Here is a 23,027-nt window from a genome sequence, read left to right on the forward strand (position 1 = left end):
GAGTTTGAGAAAGCGGGAGGAGAGGAAGGAGGCTACAGCCGCTAAACAATTTGGAACTCTGGCCAGCAGAGAGGTAATGTTTGGTCCAGAGATGTATATTTGGGTGTCATCAACATAGCAATGGTACTGGAAACCATGAGATTCTATGAGTTGGCCAAGGGTGTAGATGGAGAACAGGAGGGGTCCTAGGATGGAGCCTTGGGGGACACCTACGGAGAGAGGGTGTGGTGAGGAGGTGGTGTGCGAGTGGGAGACGCTGAATGTGCGATCGGTGAGGTATGAGGAGATGCAGGAATGGGCCAGGTCTGAGATACCAAGAGATGAGAGAATTTCTAATAGGAGGGAGTGGTCAACTGTGTCAAAGGCAGAGGAGAGGTCAAGGAGGAGGAGGACAGAGTAATGGCGCTTGGCTTTGGCGGTTAGCAGGTCATTAGTGACTTCTGTTATGGCAGTTTCAGTGGAGTGACGGGTTTTGGAATTACAGGTTTTGGTAAGGAGGCTGGAAAAAGAAAAAACACCCAAACATACTCATCTGTACCCGGAGTGCTCCACCACGGCCCAGTCCAGCAGCACCTTGGGGCTTGCTCCAGAAGTTCTAGCCACACTGAGGCCGATCAGCGAACTCAGGAAAGGACACGGCACCGTGGGGCGCCACTGGAGAGGAGTGTGGTGGGGCACACTGGAGCACTGAGGTTAGGTATGCTTTTTTTTTTTTTACACTTTTCACCTTCCTCATCCTTGTTGCTGAAACCTGTAATTCCTAGACAACCCCCATAACTCACAGGATAATAACTCCATAAATATTGCGGCAGAATTGTGTGGAAAATTATTACAAAAAAATACCCAACACATCCTAAATCCATACATGACTGTTTCAGGGGCGTTTGGGGAATAAGAAAAAATAGATACATAAAATATGACAGAAGTGAGGGGAGAGCAGCGCACAATGGCGGCTGTATCGTATCTGCGGCTCACCAACACACTCGCTGCCCTCTTTCTCACGTTCAGTCTGACTAGTGCGCGGTGACGTCTTCAGGCCATTCATCTGCTTCCGGTTCAGAGACTTCCTGCTGTCGCCTCCTACCGGAACTTAACGTCATATAGAGAAGGAAGAGGAGGGGAATGGCGAATAACAGCGAGCGTATGTCTGTATGAGCTGAGGTTGTTCTGCCAGGTGCGTTACGCGGTGTCATATGGCTAATAAATCTCTTATCAGTTTCCTATCAATAATCCTGCAGCTTGTACCGCAAAGTATTGACGCTGCAATGTAATCAGGGCCGTCAGCACAGAGCTGCAGCTTACAAGACCTTTGCTGGTGCAGCAGGCTCCGGCGTGTACACTACATATATGTGGATTTAAAGGGATTCTTCACTCTATGTAAAATGGTTCATTAGATAAAAGAGCAGAGCTGATGACCTGAAATGTAATGGTACAGAGGTCCAGCAGTGTCGGTGGTTGTTCTGTATGTGTACTCATTGATATGAACTATATGCTATATATTGTATACTGCTGTGTGTGAGGATGGTTCCTCCATAGAGCCTGCTATGAGAATACAGACGTGCAAACAAATGGGGGGAGTGGGATTATATATGTATGTCCTCATCAGATGTAGGGACCACTGAGTGTATATTATATGTCAGTGCTGTACATCTCATCTGCCTGATCCTGCTCTACCAATAGTATCTGTTACTGTAACTACTAGTATTGTGCTGCCATATGTGGTAGAGGTTTCACTATAGATGACCTAATACTGCAGTAACTAGTGTTTTTTTTCCCCCTGCAACTACCATGGTGCATTTCTCTTTACTCAGAGCTGACTCGCACTAGCTCTCACACCCCTCCCTGTTTCCCTAGCTAGTCTGCCTACTACTAGCCCTTCCTAACTAACTCAGCCCACTCCATCATACTTGCCTGTCTGGATCTTCTGGTCACGAGAAATCACTTCCTTCTGTGGGACCGGCTTCTCCTCCTCTTGACGTCTTCCTGTGCAATAGAGCCAAAGTGCCATTATGCTCTGTAGCTGGCACTCCAGTACTATTACGCAGGCGTGGGAGGCTGGCAGACATCAAGAATAGGAGAAGTGATGTTCCGTGCACAGAAGATCCGAACAAGAAGACAGGTTAGCATGATGGGGTGGAGGAGATTAGTATATGTGATGTTCATTTCCCGGGAACGGAATGTCACCGGAAGACCTGAAAATGTGCCTGGGCGCCCAAGCTGTTTCAGCAATCTGGGTAAATATACACTTCTTGTAAAGTGACTTAGAAGGTAGGTGATGGGAGAGTGTTTTAGATTAGCGTAGAAATGGAGGGAAGCCCTTACGGGCAGGGCCTTCTACCCCACTGTGCCAGTCGCTCACTGTTAGTTTTATATCTGCCTGCATAATTTGTGTACTGTATGTAACCCCCAAATGTAAAGCACCATGGAATTAAAGGTGCTATATAAATAAACAATAATAATAATTCTATCTCAGACAGTCCCTTTAATAGGTTCTGTACATGATACGTCTGTCCACAAGCAGTGTTAGATTGGGTGGGAAAGTAACAGTAGAGGGACTTTTTAAAAAACACTTTTAGGCTAGATGCATATGGGTATTTGCAAACCATATGGTCCATGTATCAGCCATATTTCACAGACTGCACTTTGAGATCTGGACTTTGCGTGAAACCGTAGACCTGCGGTGAGGCAGGAACTCATAACATTATAGGTGACTAGGAGACTGTGAGTCTGGGCAGACTGCAGTCCAGGAAGTATAAAAGACATATGTGGCTGACAGTTACTGTGTAGATCGCCTAAGGCTATTTTTCCTTATTTATTACACATTGTTGCACAGTTTGTACTGTGGCAAATCTAGATTAATTTTTTTTTTAATCCTGTTTTTCATCCGCAAATTCATGTTTATACCATGTGACCGTGGCCAGTCAAGCACTGTAATATTGCTGTCATATGTTGCTGTCATTTATGTCCACTTATTGACTACCATGCTCACATTGCCATGTGCAAGCTAATAAATAAATTGTAGCTTTATTCAGCAGATCAAACCACATCCACTCTACTTTGTTTCACATAGTAATAAACCAATGGCTCCAAAGTACAATGAATAATACAGTTCTGTAATGCCTAATGTGTGGGTTTGACATGGCATGGAAAGTCAGCAGTAATGGAAGATATGCAATATCTGGTACTAATCTATTTATTTGTGGTTTCCCTTTCAGTTTTCAGTTAACGTTAAGTTTTTCAAAAATGGGGCGGTCAAATTCTAGGTCCCATTCTTCAAGATCGCGATCACCATCATCCTCACGATCAAGGTCACACTCAAGGAAGAAAAGATATAGGTAAGGATTCAGCTCATTCACTACATCCATATTTATTACTTTCTATCTGCACTGATCATTACTGTTATCTTTTCCGTGGTACTAAGTGATTCGTATTATTTTTTCATATTTCTTTATATGAAGTATAATAATTGTACAAAATTTCCTGGTATTTTATAAAACATTGTATAAATGTAGAACAACCCCTTTACTCCTGTGTTACTGCTATGTCCGCAGCAATACTGCAATGTACATGCCTCAGCAGTCACTTGTGCATGTACAGGCTGTGGCTGCTGAGGCTAGTGGTTAGCTGCCACAGCCATGCTAATGATATATGTGATGTCATCACTGAAGGACTGACAGGAACCTGTGGAGAAGAAGGGGTTTAAATGGGTGAACATAGATTATTTCTTTTAGACAAAAACAGGACTAGTGGGATGACCTATTTAAAGGGATTCTATCATTGGGGAAAACTCATTTATATAATATTTGCATACGAGCATCGGAAGTTCACTCAGCACTGTCTGCTGTGCAGAGCAGGTAGACTGATGAGTCAGCAGCAGTTTGGTGCGCGTTGCTGGCTAATTAGCATATCAATAAAAGCGGGATAATTCAGCTCTTTATATAATTTAATAACTACTGCTCCACTGATTCTGGCACAGTTGGAATTTTCCCTCTAGTCCCTACTGTTCCCGAGCAATTGTTGCTGTTAGTTTTTGGTGCCTGATGTGATATTTAGACTCTGTACTGTCAGGAGGGCGGTGTCAGGCAGGAGCAGACAAGGGGTGTGATTCTGAGCTCTGACACTGGCTGACTGTGATTGTAGCTCTAAGCCACATCCCCTGCCTGACACCGCCCTTCTGACATTACTAAGCTTAAATAGCACATCAGATAAAAAAAAACAAAACTAACTGCGCTTGTTACTTAGCAATGGTGAAAGCTAGACAAAAAATTACAATTGTTCAGGAATCAGCGGAGCCGCACCTATTACAGATGCTAAGAATTTGAATTGCTGGAGATGGTGAAAGGTCCTCTTTAAGACTGTAATCTAACTCTATGTTCACACTAGCGTTTGAGACTCAGTCTCCCATTCCGCTTAAAATAGGAGGAGAGAAAAGTCTTGCAAGGAGGACTTTTCTCTCTGCCGTTTCCAAGTGGACCCAAGGTACGGAAACCCAAATGCTAGTGTGAACCTAACGTTAGTTTGCATTGTCTAACTTTTAGACAGTATTAATAAGTCCCTAAGTGTTTCAAAACTCTCCTCACTTCAGTTACACTTTAATAGAAATGAGTGGGGAAAATTCTGACACCTGTCTTGGCCCCATCCATTTTTAATTTTTTTTTAAATGTGATTTTTGTAAGCAGTCCATAAAACGCTGATAGTTCATATCTTTATAGAGCAATGTTTTGCAAAATCAGTGCTAAATTCTTCGTGTTTCTGGTAGGCTGTGCATGGGCTTGCACCACCATCCTATTCGCTTAAATAAGGTTACGTTGCGGAACGATTGTGAAGAGTGGACAACTCTATTCCAGCCCAGACTTTATTAGCAGAATTGATGGTGTTCCCACTGATTATAAAGTGATTAAATTACCCTTACTTTTCCTGGATATGATTGTTAAAAGACTAAAATCATAAAGGTGTCCAAGCAAGGGCCCCACGTGGTGTAAATGCTGCAGTTTGGCTGTGGCGGAAATATCGTGGAAATAAACTGTGGTGTTTTACTGTCACTGCAAGGTGGATGGGATTCTAGTGAATCCTGTCCACAGCTAGCAGAAAAATATGTGAAGTGGACATGTCACGACTTCTAAAACTGTTGCAGTTTTGCAAATAACAGCATGTCAATTATTTCTACGTAAACGTCAGTGGTTTACCTACAGGTAAAATCGAAGCAGAAAATCCAGAGATTTTTTGTGCAGTTCTTGTTAAAAGCCCTGGTGAATAAATTGGGTTGTGTTGCCGTCATGGTTTTTTCCCCGCAGCACATTCTTGCTATCGCCCACTCCATGTGGCTTTTCATATGTGTGTGCACTCCATATCGCTTTAGAGTAGGTTGGTCAGGTGGTCATCTAGGACACTTGTTTCCAAAAATATGCCTCTCTGAACTATGCTTAAATTGTACAAAAAAAAAAAATGTAACGAATACTTTACAGCTAAAGTGTAAAGTATTCTTTTACGGAAAAAAGTAATTAATAGAAGTGTGATAATATCTGGGCAGTGTTTGTGTGCTGCTGGTCCATTATAAGACAATATTTGTGTCTTTATTTTTTGTGCACCCATCTTTCATGTACTCAGTAGCAGTTTTATGTCAGGAAAAGATGTTAATATCAGTAATAATACAAGGGCCCATCTAGTAAAACCGTGAATGAGAAAGCATTGTTGTTATTACCAAGGTATACCAAGCATTGCTATAGATGTAAGTGACTTTTGTAATAAAACTGGCACTTGAAGTATTGCAATTCTTGCTGAATGTTTTACAGATTTAAAAGAGCTCAATTTTCAGAAGTACAGATTTTGCTCAGATTTGTTTCTTGTCTATTAACCAATTTGCATCAGTGCGGTAAATTGTCCTAAATATATTTTAATTTCAAGTTCCAGATCTAGATCAAGAACATACTCTCGATCTCGCAGCAGAGAACGTGTGTACAATAGAGATTTTCGCCGAGATTATAGGAATAATAGAGGAATGAGGCGCCCCTATGGCTTCAGGGGAAGAGCAAGAGGTTACTATCAAGGCGGGGGTGGCAGATACCATCGTGGTGGGTATCGGCCAATGTGGAACCGTAGGTACTCTCGAAGCCCTCGGCGTGGAAGATCTCGCTCTAGGAGTCCAAAGAGGCGTTCTGCATCATCTCAAAGATCTAGAAGCCGTTCACAGAGATCCTACAAGTCTTCTCAGTCACAGAGGTCATCTTCATCCCGTTCGTCATCACACTATAGCAAATCTCCCGAGAGAAAGTCTCGTACTTCCCATGAGAAATCGAAACAAAAAACTGAAGAAGCTGAAAAATCAAAGAGTCCGTCACATGAGAAATCGGGTGATGAGCACAAAGATGCTTTCGACCCATCTGAGCCCTTAGATGAACTTGGAAAAGAACTTGATTTGCATGGTGAGAGTTGGGCAGGGCTATCTGCCTATGAAAACAGTCCAAGGTCCCCTTGTAGTCCTTCACCAGTAGCGTCTCCACCTAGCGAAAGTTCTTCCCAATCTGATGGTCCTATTCTTAGTGTGGTACACTCTGGTAAAGACACTATGTCTCAAAATTCACATTCCATGGCCCACAGCCCTGAAAGGTCTGGCTCTGGAGGTAATGGTTCAACTCGGTACAGTCCTTCACAAAACAGTCCAATTCATATCCCCATTCAGAAGAGTCCAGCAAAGACTGTGGCATCTCAGAACGCGTCACATGATGAAGGGCGTTCTCATTATTCTTTGTTCACTGAAACAGCAGAGCAAGAAATTGTTAAAAGTACAAAGTTTATAAAAAGGTAAGAGCTTTACATTTATTTTCAGTACAGAAGTGCACAAACTGACCACAATATATATATATATATATATATATATATATATATATATATATATATATATATAAATAAAAAATTCACCTTTTGTAAAGTTGTAATAATACGGTCTTGATTTCCTATTTATGCTTTCAATCAAGTTTGTAACCACATGTTATATTTTGCTGTTCCCCACCTTTAAAATTGAGTTATGTGTGATATGATTCTATATGTGTTATATGCAATTTTTTTATATACATTTATTTTACTCTTTTAGATATACAGAGGAAGAACCCAGGTTATTTCCAATAGAAAAAGTTAATAATAGAGAGAAGGAAAGCCATAAAGAGAAGACAATAGATAAGACTAAAAAGGAGGGACGAAATTGGGACGATCGTGATATGTTAGATTATCTTTTGGAAAAAGAATCTGTGAAATCTCAGTTTTTGTCAATTTCAGAAGGAGAAGATCTAGAGGAAGCTGAGGATTATAGGCAGTTTAGAAAGTCTGTGTTAGCAGATCAAGGCAAAGGTTTTTCTTCTACATCTCAGTGGAATGCTGAGGAAGAAGGGACAAAGCATAAGTCCAAATCCTCAATGAAGGGTAGCAAGGAAAATGAAAAGACCCGGGAGGGTAAGGGGCATAAAATGGCCACCAAAGAGAAACATAAAGATGATGATAAAGGTGATGAAAGGTCATCTGGTAAAAAGGAAGTCAAATCACCAGACCCGGTCCATTTGTTTGCTAAGATAAAAGACCCATTCAGTTGCAATTTTCCTTTACACCCAAGTGATGATGTGAGAGAGAAAGTAGTGTTCAGGGAAGAGAGCCCACTTAGCATCAGGATGGTCGCAACAGAATCTAACCATCCTGAGGTCAAACTTCGGATACCTGCGGTTCCTCTTGATGATATCAGGTAAGGAGACGATATTAGAGAAAGGTTATAGTAGATTAATGAAATATCGTTTTAATATTGCTTTCTGTTATAATGAAGGCCATCCTCTCTGGCTAATGACCGTCTTCTAGCCAGTACGCTTGTACATTCAGTCAAGAGGCAGAAAGACTTTCGATCCATCTTTGACCACATGAAGGTTTCCTTCTCCAGCAAAACCTCTCCGGAGTCATTTATCTACCATGTGGTGTCTTTAGTACAGTTTGTCAAAGGTAAGCAATGACAGTGATACATAAAATCCTGCATCTTGGTTATCATTTTGTTTTGGTTTTCCAACAGTCCACGGGGAGTCAGCAGGAGCTAAACACATAGAAATGCAAGGCACTTCATACTGATTACAATGATACATTTTTATGGAAATCCTCTATTCCCTGTTTTGAGAAACCCTGCATTTTTAAATATGCAATTGAATATCCAAGTGTTACTTGGGGCTTTTCTTCAGATGGGCTTTTTCCAGCTCTCATCCTGGTGCATAGCCCCTCTGTCACTTGTAACCTCCCTTTTCAATCTATGTGACTTCCTCAGAGTACATAGATGCACGTTTCTGAACCTGCTGGAGACAGTGAACCAACACAAAACTCGCAACACATAGAGAATGAACATTCACCCAGGGACTAGCCCCAGTGGTGACCAGCCTTAGCCAGCAACTAACTGAGCAGTCACATTTCCTGTGTGTTAAGAGGGACTAAGAAGCAGAGACCAGCTCTAGGCGTCATTGCATTCATCTAATTTAACTCAAGAAACATGACATACTTACGTATTATATTATTATACTTGCGTATTATTTTAAGGTGTTTTGCTTGCTTGAGTAGAAATTGTATAATTGTGTGATTTAAAATTGCATATTGTCTGTCTTTCTATATATGTCTTACTTCTTTAAACCCAATGGTGTATTAAAGGGGGTTTCTGGGCAGAAATTATTTTTTGAATTTTTTTAAAGAAAGGTCTGTTAGTGCTAGTAATGGGTTAATAAGTACACCACTATACCTTTAGCAGTGTTTGGACTGATTTCTGGGTGTTCTTGGTTGCTACTTCATCCTCTGCCTTTGTTTAGAAGGTGTTAGCTGCCTGCTGTGCAGCTTCCTGTGTAGTTGTTACCCTAGTTTCCTCTTACTCAACTTCCCCCTCCTCTCTTACTCTGTTACAAAACCCTCCCTGTCTCATTAGCCTAGCGATCCCAGCCATTACTAGCTCCTCCCACCCTGCCTGTCTCATTAAACCTAGCGTTCTCGTCCATTACTAGCCCTTCCCCCTTTCTCCTTAGCTAACCTATTCCGCCCACTGCTAGTAGACAGGAAGAGGGGAGGAGCCGTGTCGAACACAGGAAGGCGTGGCAAGTATTGATAGGGATAGGGGAGGGGGAAGAGTAATGGTGACATTCCATTTCGAAACAGAATGTCACCGGATAATCAGAAAGTGTCCCTGGGGTGGTCACTTGACCACTCCAGGGATATGGGTAATTATAGATGTTTGAAGTAAATTAGAAGTTAGGTGGGGGGAGGGAATTTAGTTCAGGGATTAATTTTCAGTTTATCCTGGGCATCCCCTTTAAACTAGTGCAAGCAAAAGTACTAGCACCAGTAGTAAAAAAAAAAAAAAAAAAAAAAAAAAAAAAAAGTAAATCCATAGTTTTCAATACCTACTATGAAAGGACAGTATAGCAATTAATTTGGAAACGGTTAATTCATCTTCAGTTTTTTAGTTCTATTTAGTTTGCTTTTCAGAATGTTTCCAAGTAGAGATGAGCGAGTACTGTTAGGATCAGCTGATCCGAACAGCACGTTCGCATAGAAATGAATGGACGTAGCCGGCACGCGGGGGGTTAAGCGGCCGGCCGCCGTCAAAGCGGAAGTACCAGGTGCATCCATTCATTTCTATGGTGCGTGCTGTTCGGATCAGCTGATCCGAACAGTACTCGCTCATCTCTATTTCCAAGTAATAAGGTAAGTTTTTGTACTAGTGTTACCCAGTATCTCCATGGTGAATATTATGATTGATCTGTATTGTATGAGACTATGGTCCATTCTGTTTGTAAAGTGTAAAATGTGTGTGTTTGTGGTTTCAATAAAATGATCTGATCAAAAACAAACTATGGTTTAGGTTAGGCACGTAAATAATTGTCACAGCGGGAAGGTATTGCATATAGTTTGGAATTGTCTCTATATGAGTTTCCTGCTTTGGTTTAGCTTCCACACTCTTAGTCTGTTTGGCCCAACACCGATGTAGCACTTTGGAGCTGACTACCTAGAACTTTCACACTTGCCTAATATTCACTGACATGTATGGTCAGCATGGTTTACTTTACTTGTGGTGGTCAAAAATAACACAACCGTAGTTAGGTAGAAGCAAATATGTATGTGACTAGATACATCTAGTTTAAAGGGGTTTTCTGGATTCCAATAATGGTGGTTGTATAAGTTATTAATATGATTGGTGGGACGATCAGTATTCTAATTCAGAAGAACCCCTTTAATGCTATGTACACTACATTCCCCCATGTCCTTAGTGGACTTTGAAACCCAAAGCTGTTAACTAAAGGAGGTTGGTTGTCTCAAAATGTCAATTTCTTGTAAGTTTCTGATTTGGCTTTGTAATGTTTGTCCATGTATACCACTCTTGACCTGAAGTTGGAACTGGCCAGTGTTGATTTCTTTTTCATTATGACTAGGTCCTGGAAAATGTTTTGAGAACCCATGTAACACAATAAAATATATTATTGCTGTGTCCTGCTGACACAAATGGCAAAAAAAATCTGACTTGCTATATCCTAAAATTCCTGGGTTTGCTGGAATTAAACTTGAGGCTCTACCTTGTAGTGGCTTTTCCAGGTGTTTTGCTTGATTTTGAGACTTGTACTGGATACTGGGCGGTAAGTGGACATGGTTGTATATTGATTTCTTTCACAGGATGATGTCTCATGTTGCCTAACTATGTTCATAGGTGAATCCACATTAGATGTGCCTCTGACCATTTGTTCTATAATGCTCTGTCTATTGCAGTAACTCTGAGATATGTTATGGCATTGCCTCTCTTACTGTGCATGCTAGTAAACAATTCCTAAAAAATGTATGACTCTTTATTAATAGCTTACATGAAAAATGTACGGAGCTGTTGACACTATCACATTTATACAGAAGGGTAGAGATAAACAGACTGAATTTGAAAGTTTTTTTTTTTTTTCAATAAGAATAATAGAAGTAAGGGTGCATGCACACTACGTAACGCCGGGCGTGTATGAGAGCCGTACACGCCGGCATTACGGCAGACTGCCGAACACTTCCCATTCACTTCAATGGGAGCGCTCGTAACAGCGGCGTTTACGAGCGCTCCCATTGAAGTGAATTGGAAGTGTTCGGCAGCCCTGCTGTAATGCCGGCGTGTACGGCTCTCATACACACCCGGCGTTACGTAGTGTGCATGCACCCTAAAGATTATGAGACCTGTGGGCATAAAAAAATTATTTTTACATATATTAGTAGTTTCCTTGGGTTAAAAGGTTTGTGCCTAAAGAGAACTTAGAGCGCTAAAAAATCTTTGTTCGTGTATTGACTTAACAATTTTGATTCCAATAAAGGATCACTCTTACATTGTGCTGACAGTCACTGGTAATGAGTAGTGATCACAATATATTTGTGATAAGCACTGAAGAATGTACCAGGTTATTTTCTATGTCAGTGCACACTGGAGACTTGGATGCCTTACTTGCCCCTCCATACTCTGCTGTGTATAGTCCTCTCCCATCTCTCTGTTAGTATCTCTGAGAGGTGGTAGGGCAGACACAGGAGACTCAATTACACATAGTACCTCCTTTTAAAGGGATTCTATTATTAGAATCCCTTTTTTAACTAAATACATGTAGGAATAGCCTTAAGAAAGGCTATTCTTCTCTCAGCTTTATTATTCTGATCTGCGCTGCCGTGCCTCTGAAATGTCGTCTTTCTTCCATGTAAATGAGTTTTGAGACAGCACTGGGGGCGTTCCCCTGCACTCAAACAGCATCGAGGACGTCCCCCCGGACCACCTCTTCTCTCATGCTCCCATCGCGTCTTCATCTAAAAGCACTGAATGCGCTAGTCCGTCGACCATTTTCCTGTGGCCAAACAGGTGAGGCCACAGGAAAATGGCTGACAAACATGCGCACTCGGCCATTTTCCTGTGGCCGAACAGGAGAGGCCACAGGAAAATGGCTGACAGACATGCGCAGTCTGTGTTTTTGGATGAAGATGTGATGGGAGCGTGAGAGAAGAGGTTGTCCGGAGAAAAAGACAGAGGCGTCGCTGGAGAGTGTTCAGACAGTACATGGGATGCCCCTTCTCAGAAACGGCGGCACTGATCAGAATAATAAAGGTAAGAGAAGAATAGCCTTTCTTAAGGCTATTCCTATGTATATTTAGTTATAAAAGGGAATTCTAATGATAGAATCCCTTTAAGGATCTATTCACATGGAGGAAAATGTTGAGGAATTTGGTGTGGAATTTTCCACTTGGAAAAAAGAGCTAGCTGAACCCATTGAAATCAATGGGAGGCGCTTTTTTTTTTCAGCGTGGAAAATTCCGCACCTAATTCCTCACCATTTTCCTCTGTGTGAACAGATCCTAATGTCATGCAACCTTCCTAACTGCTCCTGGAGAGAATGTCAGAAGAGGCAGGTTTTTTTTATATTGGACTTTAACATACCTGTTTTTTTTTTTCTGCTAAAGTTAACCATTTATCTCCCCATCTTAATAAACATGTACTTTTAACTAAGATTAGTGTGTACATTTAGGAGGGGGTGGAAAAACACCATTATTAAGTTTGCCCTTGAACTTTTGATGAGTAGTGCTATTAGTAGGTCTGTTAGGATTTGTGTGTATAGATGTACATTATTATTATAATATATATAGATAGATAGATAGATAGATAGATAGATAGATAGATAGATAGATAGATATGAAGAGCTCAACGGAAAAATGGCCTAAGTCCACATTTTGTCATATTTCAGATTATTACCTAGAAAGCTTCTTTGTACCTCGTTCTATGCATTGGGTTTACAAGGTACCTAGGATTAATGACCTAAGTCCATATATTTCAATGCAGAAGAATTTACATTCAGTGGAATAATGGCCTAAGTCCAATACAAACTTACTTACTTCACTCTCGTTGGTCATTTTTTCATTGAAATCGTGACTTCCGGTCTGTTGTTTATATTAGTGTAAAAACTTTGTCTTATTGTTTAAAAGGCTCTAAATCGACTTTTGCACATATTTAGCGCCGAAAAGGGAGGCAGGTAATTATTATTCTTCATCGTTTAATAATAGTAGTAATTAATTAATAATATTAAATAAATAATATTTATACATGAAGCTGCAATTTTTTTAATAAATAATACAATTTATGATTAGGATTAACGGTGTTCATTAGCTGATTACATTGGATAGATATATTCCACAATAATGCCCGTTTGCTTTAGGCTAAAACTTTAAATTTCGTTTTTCTCACAATATTGATTTTTGGACTTAGGCCATTTTTCCGTTGAGATATATATATATATATATATATATATATATATATATATATATATATATATATATATATATATATATATATATATATATATATATATATGGTACAGACCAAAAGTTTGGACACACCTTCTCATTCAAAGAGTATTCTGTATTTTCATGACTATGAACATTGTAGATTCCCACTAAAGGCATCAAAACTATGAATTAACTCATGTGGAATGATATACTTAGCATAAAAGTGTGACAACTGAAAATATGTCTTATATTCTAGGTTCTTCAAAGTAGCCACCTTTTGCTTTGATTACTGCTTTGCACACTCTTGGTATTCTCTTGATGAGCTTCAAGGGGTAGTCACCTGAAATGGTCTTCCAACAGCCTTGAAGGAGTTCCCAGAGATGCTTGGCACTTTTTGGCCCTTTTGCCTTCACTCTGCAGTCCAGCTCACCCCAAACCATCTCGATTGGGTTCAGATCTGGTGACTGTGGAGGCCAGGTCATCTGGCGTAGCACCCCATCACTCTCCTTCTTGGTCAAATAGCCCTTACACAGCCTGGAGGTGTGTTTAGGGTCTTTGCCCTGTTGAAAAATAAATGATGGTCCAACTAAACGTAAACCGGATGGAATAGCATGCCACTGCAAGATGCTGTGGTAGCCATGCTGGTTCAGTATGCCTTCAATTTTGAATAAATCCCCAACACTGTCACCAGCAAAGCACCCCTATACCATCACACCTCCTCCTCCATGCTTCACAATGGGAACCAGGCATGTAGAGTCCATCCATTTACCTTTTCTGCATTGCACAAAGATACGGTGGTTGGAACCAAAGAGCTCAAATTTGGACTCATCAGACCAAAGCACAGCTTTCCACTGGTCTGATGTCGCGGCCGATATACGTGCACTTCCCATTGAAATCAATGGGCTCTGTTTTGAAGCGCCGCGCTCGGACACGTGTATACATGTCTAAATGAGCGGCGCGCTTACGCCGTGTGAAGGGGCCCTAACAGTTGTTTTGGCATTGACCTGGTCTCTAATCTGAGCTACTGTTAACCTGCGATTTTTGAGGCTGGTGACTCAGATGAACTTATCCTCTGCAGCAGAGATGACTCTTGGTCTTCCTTTCCTGGGGTGGTCCTCATGTGAGCCAGTTTCTTTGTAGCGCTTGATGGTTTTTGCAACTGCATTTGGGGACACTTTCACAGTTTTCCCATTTTTTTGGACTGACTGACCTTCATTCCTTAAAGTAATGATCGCCACTCATTTTTATTTACTTAGCTGCTTTTTTCTTGCCATAATACAAATTCTAACAGTCTATTCAGTAGGGCTAAAACTGATGGTCCCAACCCCATTTATAAGGCAAGAAATCCACTTATAATACCTGACAGCATGGCACACCTGTGATGTGAAAACCATTTCCGGTGACTACCTCTTGAAGCTCATCAAGAGAATGCCAAGAGTGTGCAAAGCAGTAATCAAAGCAAAAGGTGGCTACTTTGAAGAACCTAGAATATAAGAAATATTTTCAGTTGTTTCACACTTTTTTGTTAAGTATATAATTCCACATGTGTTAATTCATAGTTTTGATGCCTTCAGTGTGAATCTACAATTTTCATAGTCATGAAAATACAGAAAACTCTTTGAATGAGAAGGTGTGTCCAAACTTTTGGTCTGTACTGTAATATATATCAGCAGAGTGATAAAATTCTATGCTTACATGGTTACATGGGAAATAAATTAATAGGTTGTTGGTTTGTTGATCACCCTATTTATGGAAATTACTATTTGTTTGGTCATTTAGATTCTAATTTTACAAATGATCTCTATTTCATAACTTTTTCAACAACTATGTAATAAAGATCTGCAGATGAGTGCAAGAATTGCATAAATGTGGAAATTAAATTATTAAGATTGTAATTAAATACATTTCCCCTTTGCTTCTATGGTATTGTTCACACGTACACTAGGTCATTCCATTGGGTTTCCAGCAGTATATACAGCAAGAATAGCATAGCATGAAGCCTATTGTTGAAGTTAAGTCCCTCTCCTGGTGCCCCAGTATAAACTAGCAGAAACTAGAGGGGACATTAAACTGGGGCAGCTGGAGGGGGACATTAAACTGGGGGCAACTAGAGGCAGACATGTCCCCCTCCAGCTACCCCCCCATGGTTTAATATCCTCCTCCAGCTGGCCCAGTTTAATGTCACCCTCCATCTCCCCCCTAGTTTAATGCCCCCCCCACTCCAAGTGCATTCAGTTTAACTGCCCCCCTACATCTGCCCCTAGTTCCCCCCTCTTGCTCACACATGCTGTCTCTTCTCTTCTCTCTTTATCATCCAGCAGCCTCCATTGCCGGAAAGCTTGCAGCAAACACACAGTCCCGTGTGGCTCCGCCCACTAACGAGTCATAGCCTATCCTGGTGATAGGCTGTGATGACTTCATCACAGGTCCTTCAACAAACTTCCACTAGTTATGTGGACCGGACAGAAGCAGTCAGAGGGCTGGATGTGGCCCGCAGGCCAAACATTGCCCAGGTCTGCTTTTGAGGGTTCTAAAATTAGACTGAGCATCCCATACTAGAACAATGGACCCACTGTTGGCATTTACACACTCTATTTTTTTGCCTTAAAGAATATGCCCACCTTCATAAGCGCATTGCTGTCCTAGTGCATTTAAAGGGATTCTACCACTAAATCTGTATTTTTTCTGCTTTAGACGTCGGAATAGCCTTTAGAAAGGCTATTCATCTCTTACCTTTAGACGTGGTGTCCGCTGCGCCGTACCTTAGAAATACCGTTTTTTACCGGTATGCTAATGAGTTCTCTCACAGCAATGGGGACAGGCCCCAGTGTTCAAACAGCGATGGGGGCGTCCCCACTGCTGCCAGAGAATTCTCTCCAGCGACGTCTCCATCTTCAGCTGCATCCTCCCCTTCTCTCGTCGTCTTCTGTCAGCGTCAGCTCCGACACCTGCGCAGTCGGCTCTGCCCGTGAGACACTAGTAGAGCCGACTGCGCATGCCGGCCGGCGGCTATTCTTTGTTCGGCGTAGACTTAGAGGAGCGTACTGCGCGTGCGCGCAGTTGCGGCCTCGAAGATATGGCCGTTGGCCGGCATGCTCTACCAGTGTCGACAGAGCCAACTGCGCAGGCGTCAGAGCTGACGCTGAAGGAAGACGAGGAGAGAAGGGGAGGATGCAGCTGAAGATGGAGGAGTCGCTGGAGAGAGTTCTCGGGCAGCAGTGGGGACGCCCCCATCGCAGTTTGAACGCTGGGGCCCATCCCCATTTCTGCGAGAGAACTCATTAGCATACCGGTAAAAACCGGTATTTCTAAGGAACAGCGCAGCGGAGACCACGTCTAAAGGCTATTCCGATGTCTAAAGCAGAAAAATACCGATTTAGTGGTAGAATCCCTTTAAAATAATAAAATCCTGCTTTCCAAATAGTTTTTTTTTTAATGCAGTTATTATCCATGTTTCCATAGTAATAGACTACAAAAAAAACTGTGTGGCCTGTTTTTGCATTTGTACTCCCTTTTCATCAGTCTTCTAATTCTTGTTGGACTATCGAATATATATTAGCAAAAAGTAGTGGACAGATGGAAAGTTTTATTATCTGTTATGATGGAACAACTCCCAAGAGGGGGGCACGGCACCTAGGTGTGTCTTGGAAACTTTTTAGGAGGCCACGAAACTCAGGTTGGGAAGATGACAGCAAGCCTTCATTCCATATTATTTGCATCCTTAGAACATTTTTGTCCTATCTGGCAATTTTTTTTTCCTCCAGGGATTCCCTGAGTTTGAAAAGATTAGGAATCTCTGTCATACAGACACAATGGTTTGCATAGGAACTGTAGACACAAAATGTTAGAAACTATTTGAGACACTTCTACTATGTTCTTCCCGTGTTTGTATGGGTCTGTATATGGGTTTGTATATATATATATATATATATATATATATATATATATATATGACGTAGTCTTTAAGGCAGTTTCCATAAATGGATAAACTTGTGAACTGTTATCCATATCCAATACTAAATAGAAATGAGCATTTCTTAAATATGGATGCTTGCCCTCCGAAATTACCCTTGATAATGCCAGCTTACGTCTAGCTGTCCACTGTAAATTAGAGAATTGTAGGGTAGTTATAAGTATAGAGCAGGGGTGGGCAATTAATTTTCCCATGGGGCTGAATAAGAAATTGAAACTATGCTAGAGGGCCGCGCCATGGCAAAGTTAGCTCCACCCACTTCTAAGTTGACTCCGCCCATTCCCAATCATCTTTCCAAGTTCCCCCACAAAGTATTATCCTCCTATAGTCACCCGTACATTATATGTCCCTTCCAACTGTCCCACAGTATTAAGTCCCTCTCCTGGTGCCCCAGTATAAACTGGTGGAAACTGGAGGGGACACGAAACTGGAGCAGCTGGAGGGGTACATTAAACAGTGAGGGTAGTTTGAGGGGGGCAATAAATTGACAGCTAGAGCGGGACATGAAACTGGGGGCAACTAGAAGGGAACATTAAAATCGGGAAGCTGGAAGCAGACATTAAACCGTAGGGGTAGCTGGACGGTGACATTAAACTGGGGGCAACTAGAGGCAGACGGGTCCCCCTACAGCTACCTCCACGGTTTAATGTCCCCCCAGTTTAAGTGCCCTCTTCATCTACCCCCAGTTTCATGTCCCCCCCCCCCTCCATCTGCCATCTCTGCCCTAGTATAACATTCCCCTTCCATCTCTGTCCCTAGGTTACTGAGACACACACATATAGACAGACACATATAGACAGACACATATAGACAGACACATATAGACACACACACACATTCTCTCTCTCTCTCTAAGACACACCCCCTAGACACGCCTCCCTAGTCAAGCTGTGCGGGCCGGACTGAATCAGTCAGAGGGCCGGATGTGGCCCGGGGGCCGGGCTTTGCCCAGCTCTGGTATAGAGGTAAAAATGAATGGATAATGAAGAACCAACCGATCATGGATGAGAAGTATTATCTTTTTATGTAATACACTTTTCCCTTTTTATCTTTTGTTAGGATTCATCCTATATATGTGTTGACATTCTGCAAGTTCCTTTAAGATCTGTGGCTTTATGTTTAATGGGAGTTAAAATAATGAGGCAGTTTTTCTCCTCTACAACCAACAGAGCATTATTTCAAGGGTGACGGAAAGACCCTCAATGAGAGGTTTGCAGGGTATCAGACAGATGAGCATGCCAGCCATCCAAAGAGCCCGGAAATACACAGGTATACACCAGGAATACTGTAGCACTGTCTATTCTTCATGCTAGTCCTGCCATATTAGTTATGTATATGACTAAAATAAATCATATAATGATGCATTTTACAGCAAATAAAGTAAAATTTCTTTAACCTAGTGAAAATAATACCAAAATGATGTAATGTAGGTAAAACTCCCTTCTCAGACTAGTGAACCTTCAAGAACACCCAAGGGGCTGTCCAGGGCCATATATTGTTAGCCTATGCTTAATTTTGTTCAGCAGTCTAAGATTGATAGTCCAGGAACCCCCACAGATCAGATGATATATAAATAGAGAACAAGCGTTGAGCTGCAATAGCAAGAAGGCGTTAGAGTCTACACAGGAGCAGATGTCTGTTTAGTTGGTTTAAGCTGCACAGTCATGCTGCTGCACACTCAAAAGGGGATAGTTTCATTAACTTTCATTGCTGAGCATTCACAATGATTTTTGGGGGGAATCTGCTACTGAATATAATCTTGGTGAAAACTTTTGCATTTTAGGTTTACTGCATCTCTTCTCTTCTTGCAGGAGGATAGATCTGTCGCCCAACATTCAGAGAAAACATGCATATATGCAGAATGAAGACAAGGTCTTCATAGTGAAGGAAGAGCAATCTAAGGTATTTTGTTTCTTTTCAAGTAGAATAGACATTTCTATGTACACTTAAAGGATACACATGTAATAGAAAAATGTTTCCTTCTCTCAATTGTGTAAGAAAGAAAAGTATTTTATGTAGTATTCCTTAATGGTTTTTTTTTTTTTTTTAAGCTTTTTCATTCTAGCATGATAAATTGTTTTTACTTAGACTGATTTGATACAAGTAAGTTCTGTTATGTGTAAACCATAATTTGTGCTAAGAGCCAAAGATTGATATTTACTATAATGTTATAGCTGAAAGCAACTAGACTGTGACAATTGGCAGCCATTTCCCTGTGTGAAATCCCCTTCTGCTTCGATGGATGTTTTCTATCGACATCTGTCAATAAATAACATTATCTGTGCTTTGGTTTTAACTTTCAGTAAATTTTATTGAGTAGACAAAATAGGTTTACAATATAGAAGTGCATTAAATAAAAATTACATTAAGATTGATTTTGCGACGCATAAGGTTAAGACACAATGTCAGGAAGTGCTGTTTCTGTCTGAACATAACTTCAGGCTCATAAAATACTTCCTGGTTTAAACTTTCTGGCTGTGGGTTGTCAGGGATATTCCAAGCAGTCTGTCACAGCCCACTGCACCTCCTAGCAGTTTTTATTCACACCCAGTACACCTTGTGATGTGCAATACTGTTCCTGTCTTGCTACTTGAGATATATCTGTGTGTGTGCATATAAAACATATTTTACATATACAACATATATAATATACATATATACAGTATGTGTGTGTGTGTGTATATGGATTTATCTCTGGAAATGGTACAGGTAGAACTGCAATCTTGGTGCTATATGAAAGCTTGAGAGTCTTCTTTGAGCCACTGTTCTACTATTTATAATGCCTGAGATATAACAGTTTAAAATTACCCAGCCCCCCCCCAAAATAAATAAATAAATAAATAAATAAATAAAAATCCCTCAGTTTCCCTGCATTATTCAAGAGCCTGTCATCTGTACTCTAGTGGAAAGCGGTGTACAGGTACCGTTCATTGTCTTCTCCACTGTGTAAGCGGCCACTTTCTCGTGGCCAGCAGGCATGCGGAGTCGGCTTTTCCCGAGGCCTAGAAGTCTGAAGCCTGCGCCGGAAGTAGACTTGTGAAGAGGATGTTGCTGAAGAAGATGGATGTGGCACTATAGAGAGTTCTCTTGCAGCATTGGGGACGCCCCCAGTGCTGCGAAAGAACTAATTTGCATACCGACGAAAACCGGGATTTCTACCGAGCGGCAGCGCAGGAGAAGACATCTAAAGGTAGGAGTAGAATAGCCTTTCTTAAAGGGGCTCTCCCTGCAAAATGTTGCTGTATGAGCCCCACATATGCGTGAATAGCCTTTAAAAAGGCTATTCAGGCAGTGCTAATGTTATTTTAAACCCCCCATTTTAATATAATACCCTAAAAACGAATATGCTAATTATACTTATCGTGCACGGTGGGCGGTCATGCACTGTCCGACGTCATTTTCTGGCACGCCTTCATCTTCTTGCAGCGATGCCTTCTGGTCCTAGCTCTTCCTTGGCTCCATCGTCCTGGGTGTACGGGGAGGGGAAGGGGGGGGGGGAGGGAATGAGCTACTGAGCATGTATGCTCAGTTCACCTAGAACTACATGAGCGGACTGTGCATGTGCAGTACTCTCGCGATCTGCCATTGAGAAAAATGGCGCCGGAGCGTGCGCAGTAGCTACTACGCACGCACAGGATAAGTATAATTAGCATATTTGTTTTTAGGGTATTATTTTAAAACAGGGGGTTAAAATAAGATTAGCGGTGCCTGAATAGCCTTTTTAAAGGTTATTCACGCATATGTGGGGCTCATACAGCAAAATTTTGCTGATAGAGCCCCTTTAAGGCTATTCCAATGTGTTAATGAGAAAAAAATGTGTTTGAATGATAGGATCCCTTTAAGCAGAGATGAATGAAGACCTTTCAGCACAGGATTTCTCAGAAAACATCCAAAATGTAATAAAGTATATTGCAGCATTTATTAATGTCATAAATGCTGGCAGAAAGTCCAAATTTCCTTTGTGTAGGTGCTCTTTAGTTCTAGTATACGGGGGCTTTACAGCATCTAGGCTCTAATCGGTGTGTACGTTTTTAGAATACTTACGAGAGTTACGCCATCACTGTCTTTCCTCAAAAATTTCTTTCATATTTGCATCAGTTGTCCAAAATGAACCTCCTTTCTGTATTTGACTTAAAGAATATTTCATAAGTGTTCTACTTCTACTTACAGATGGAAAAGAAAGTAAAGAGCAGCTTGATTGATCTGCGGGGTGAAACAGACCGTCACAGGAAAGAGCGCAGTAAAGAACGTGGAGACTCCAAGTGTTCCCGGGAATCCAGTGATTCCCGTAAGAAAGAGAAGGCACAGAAAGAGCACAAGGAAATGAAAATGTTCAAAGATGACAAGTAAGCAGATGCATGCGAATCTAGTAGCAAACTGTGAATGCTTTTTGAATACATTGTCTCAAATATCGCTTTAACATAAACAATCACAATGTTTGTTTTACAGCAAAAATGTATTTGTCTTTTACACGACTAATGGTGGATGAGGACAAAAACTTTGGAATAGCAAGCTAACTGAAAAATATGACAAATTATTGTGTCCTATTGTCCAGGCAACGTCAGGAAGTTGGACTTCAGTGCAGTGCATTTCTAGAACCCGTTTGTGTAAGAACTTTGGTTCTTTCTGCTTGATTCCACTTTTTCCACTCATAACACCGCAGTTTGATCAAATCACTTGTTGCTGTTGACTCTTCAATGTCAGTGACGGGGAAAAAAAATTGTCTTTTGTTTGAAAGCGACAGAGGATATTGAAATGATCAAGAATTCACACCACTGCTTGCAGTTTGTGCCTGGAGACAGAAATATCTTTTGGGAGATGTTTGTTACATTTGAGGCAATTTCTTAGATGGATGCAGTAGGATGTTATCTGTTGTTTGTGTGTATATTGTTAATGTTTGTGGTGATTAGTTTTACATTTTTGTTTGCAGTCTAGCAATGACTCCTGTTGTGTGAGCAGATATTTTTTCCAAGTTAGATAATGGAATGCTATCAGTTTTCTGCATTTTTCCTTAACTACAGAAATATTTTATATATATACAGAAATGTGCAAAAATAGACAATAATAGGTGGGAGGATGGTATAATTAAATTGACTTCCTGGATACAATCTGCTTGGGAACTAGCAATGCCAGATTAACTAACTGATTTCCAAGTACGTCATGCTGTGTTCAGGGACATGAGAAAAAATGAATTTCTTTTACATCTGTACCTAGTGCACAAAGTAATGTTAATAGGTCATTATGCGCTTTCTTGTTTCATTCAAGTTAGGATATGTTCACATGACATTATTTCCTCAGTATTTTGCTCCTGTAAGCCTGAACCAGAATGGAACCTACAGAGGGAAAAAAAATTATGTAAAGAGTCTTCCCTGTCTTGGACTCTCTCCTGGTTTCGACTGAGGCTAGGTTCACACTATTATTTGGGTCTTTGTCGTTTGGATCCTCATGGGGACCTGAAAGATGGGAACCCTGTCCGCTTAGAAAGCAGTTACCCACAGAAATGCATGGCTCCCATAGACTATATATAATATACAGTTTCCACCTGGTTTTCAGTATAAATCCAGCAAAGAAAAAATTCCTCCTTGCAGTACATTTTTCTGCTGATTTTATGTAGAATCTGCAGTGAAGGCTCCAATGCAGATGAGATTCCAGCCTTGGTTGAGGTAGCTCTAGTTTTATCTAAAAAATAAATTTTAAGGCTAAGGCCCCCATGTACTGATGCACAGCAAAAAAATGCATCAGAAACGCCTTTTTCATTAAGATTTTGTAG

General features: G+C 41.1%; 1 protein-coding gene across 7 annotated transcripts in view; it reads left to right on the plus strand.

The window, feature by feature from the left end:
- The first annotated feature begins 1,084 nt into the window (after positions 1 to 1,084).
- Positions 1,085 to 23,027, plus strand: part of BCLAF1 (BCL2 associated transcription factor 1) — a 29,705-nt gene continuing 7,762 nt past the window's right edge. For 3 of the 7 annotated variants that reach the window (XM_075267927.1, XM_075267928.1, XM_075267930.1), the window contains exons 1-8: positions 1,085 to 1,174; positions 3,216 to 3,335; positions 5,905 to 6,801; positions 7,091 to 7,729; positions 7,808 to 7,977; positions 18,427 to 18,526; positions 19,069 to 19,159; positions 21,428 to 21,603. In XM_075267927.1, the coding sequence (XP_075124028.1) occupies positions 3,244 to 3,335; positions 5,905 to 6,801; positions 7,091 to 7,729; positions 7,808 to 7,977; positions 18,427 to 18,526; positions 19,069 to 19,159; positions 21,428 to 21,603 (2,165 nt within the window). In that variant the 5' untranslated portion in view covers positions 1,085 to 1,174; positions 3,216 to 3,243. Of the gene's footprint in view, positions 1,175 to 3,215; positions 3,336 to 5,904; positions 6,802 to 7,090; positions 7,730 to 7,807; positions 7,978 to 18,426; positions 18,527 to 19,068; positions 19,160 to 21,427; positions 21,604 to 21,706; positions 21,865 to 23,027 lie in introns of all 7 variants that reach the window. The other 4 variants (XM_075267929.1, XM_075267931.1, XM_075267932.1 and 1 more) reach the window with 2 other exon arrangements.

This window comes from Leptodactylus fuscus, chromosome 3 (assembly GCF_031893055.1).
Source record: "Leptodactylus fuscus isolate aLepFus1 chromosome 3, aLepFus1.hap2, whole genome shotgun sequence".
In the NCBI taxonomy this organism is placed as follows: domain Eukaryota; kingdom Metazoa; phylum Chordata; class Amphibia; order Anura; family Leptodactylidae; genus Leptodactylus; species Leptodactylus fuscus.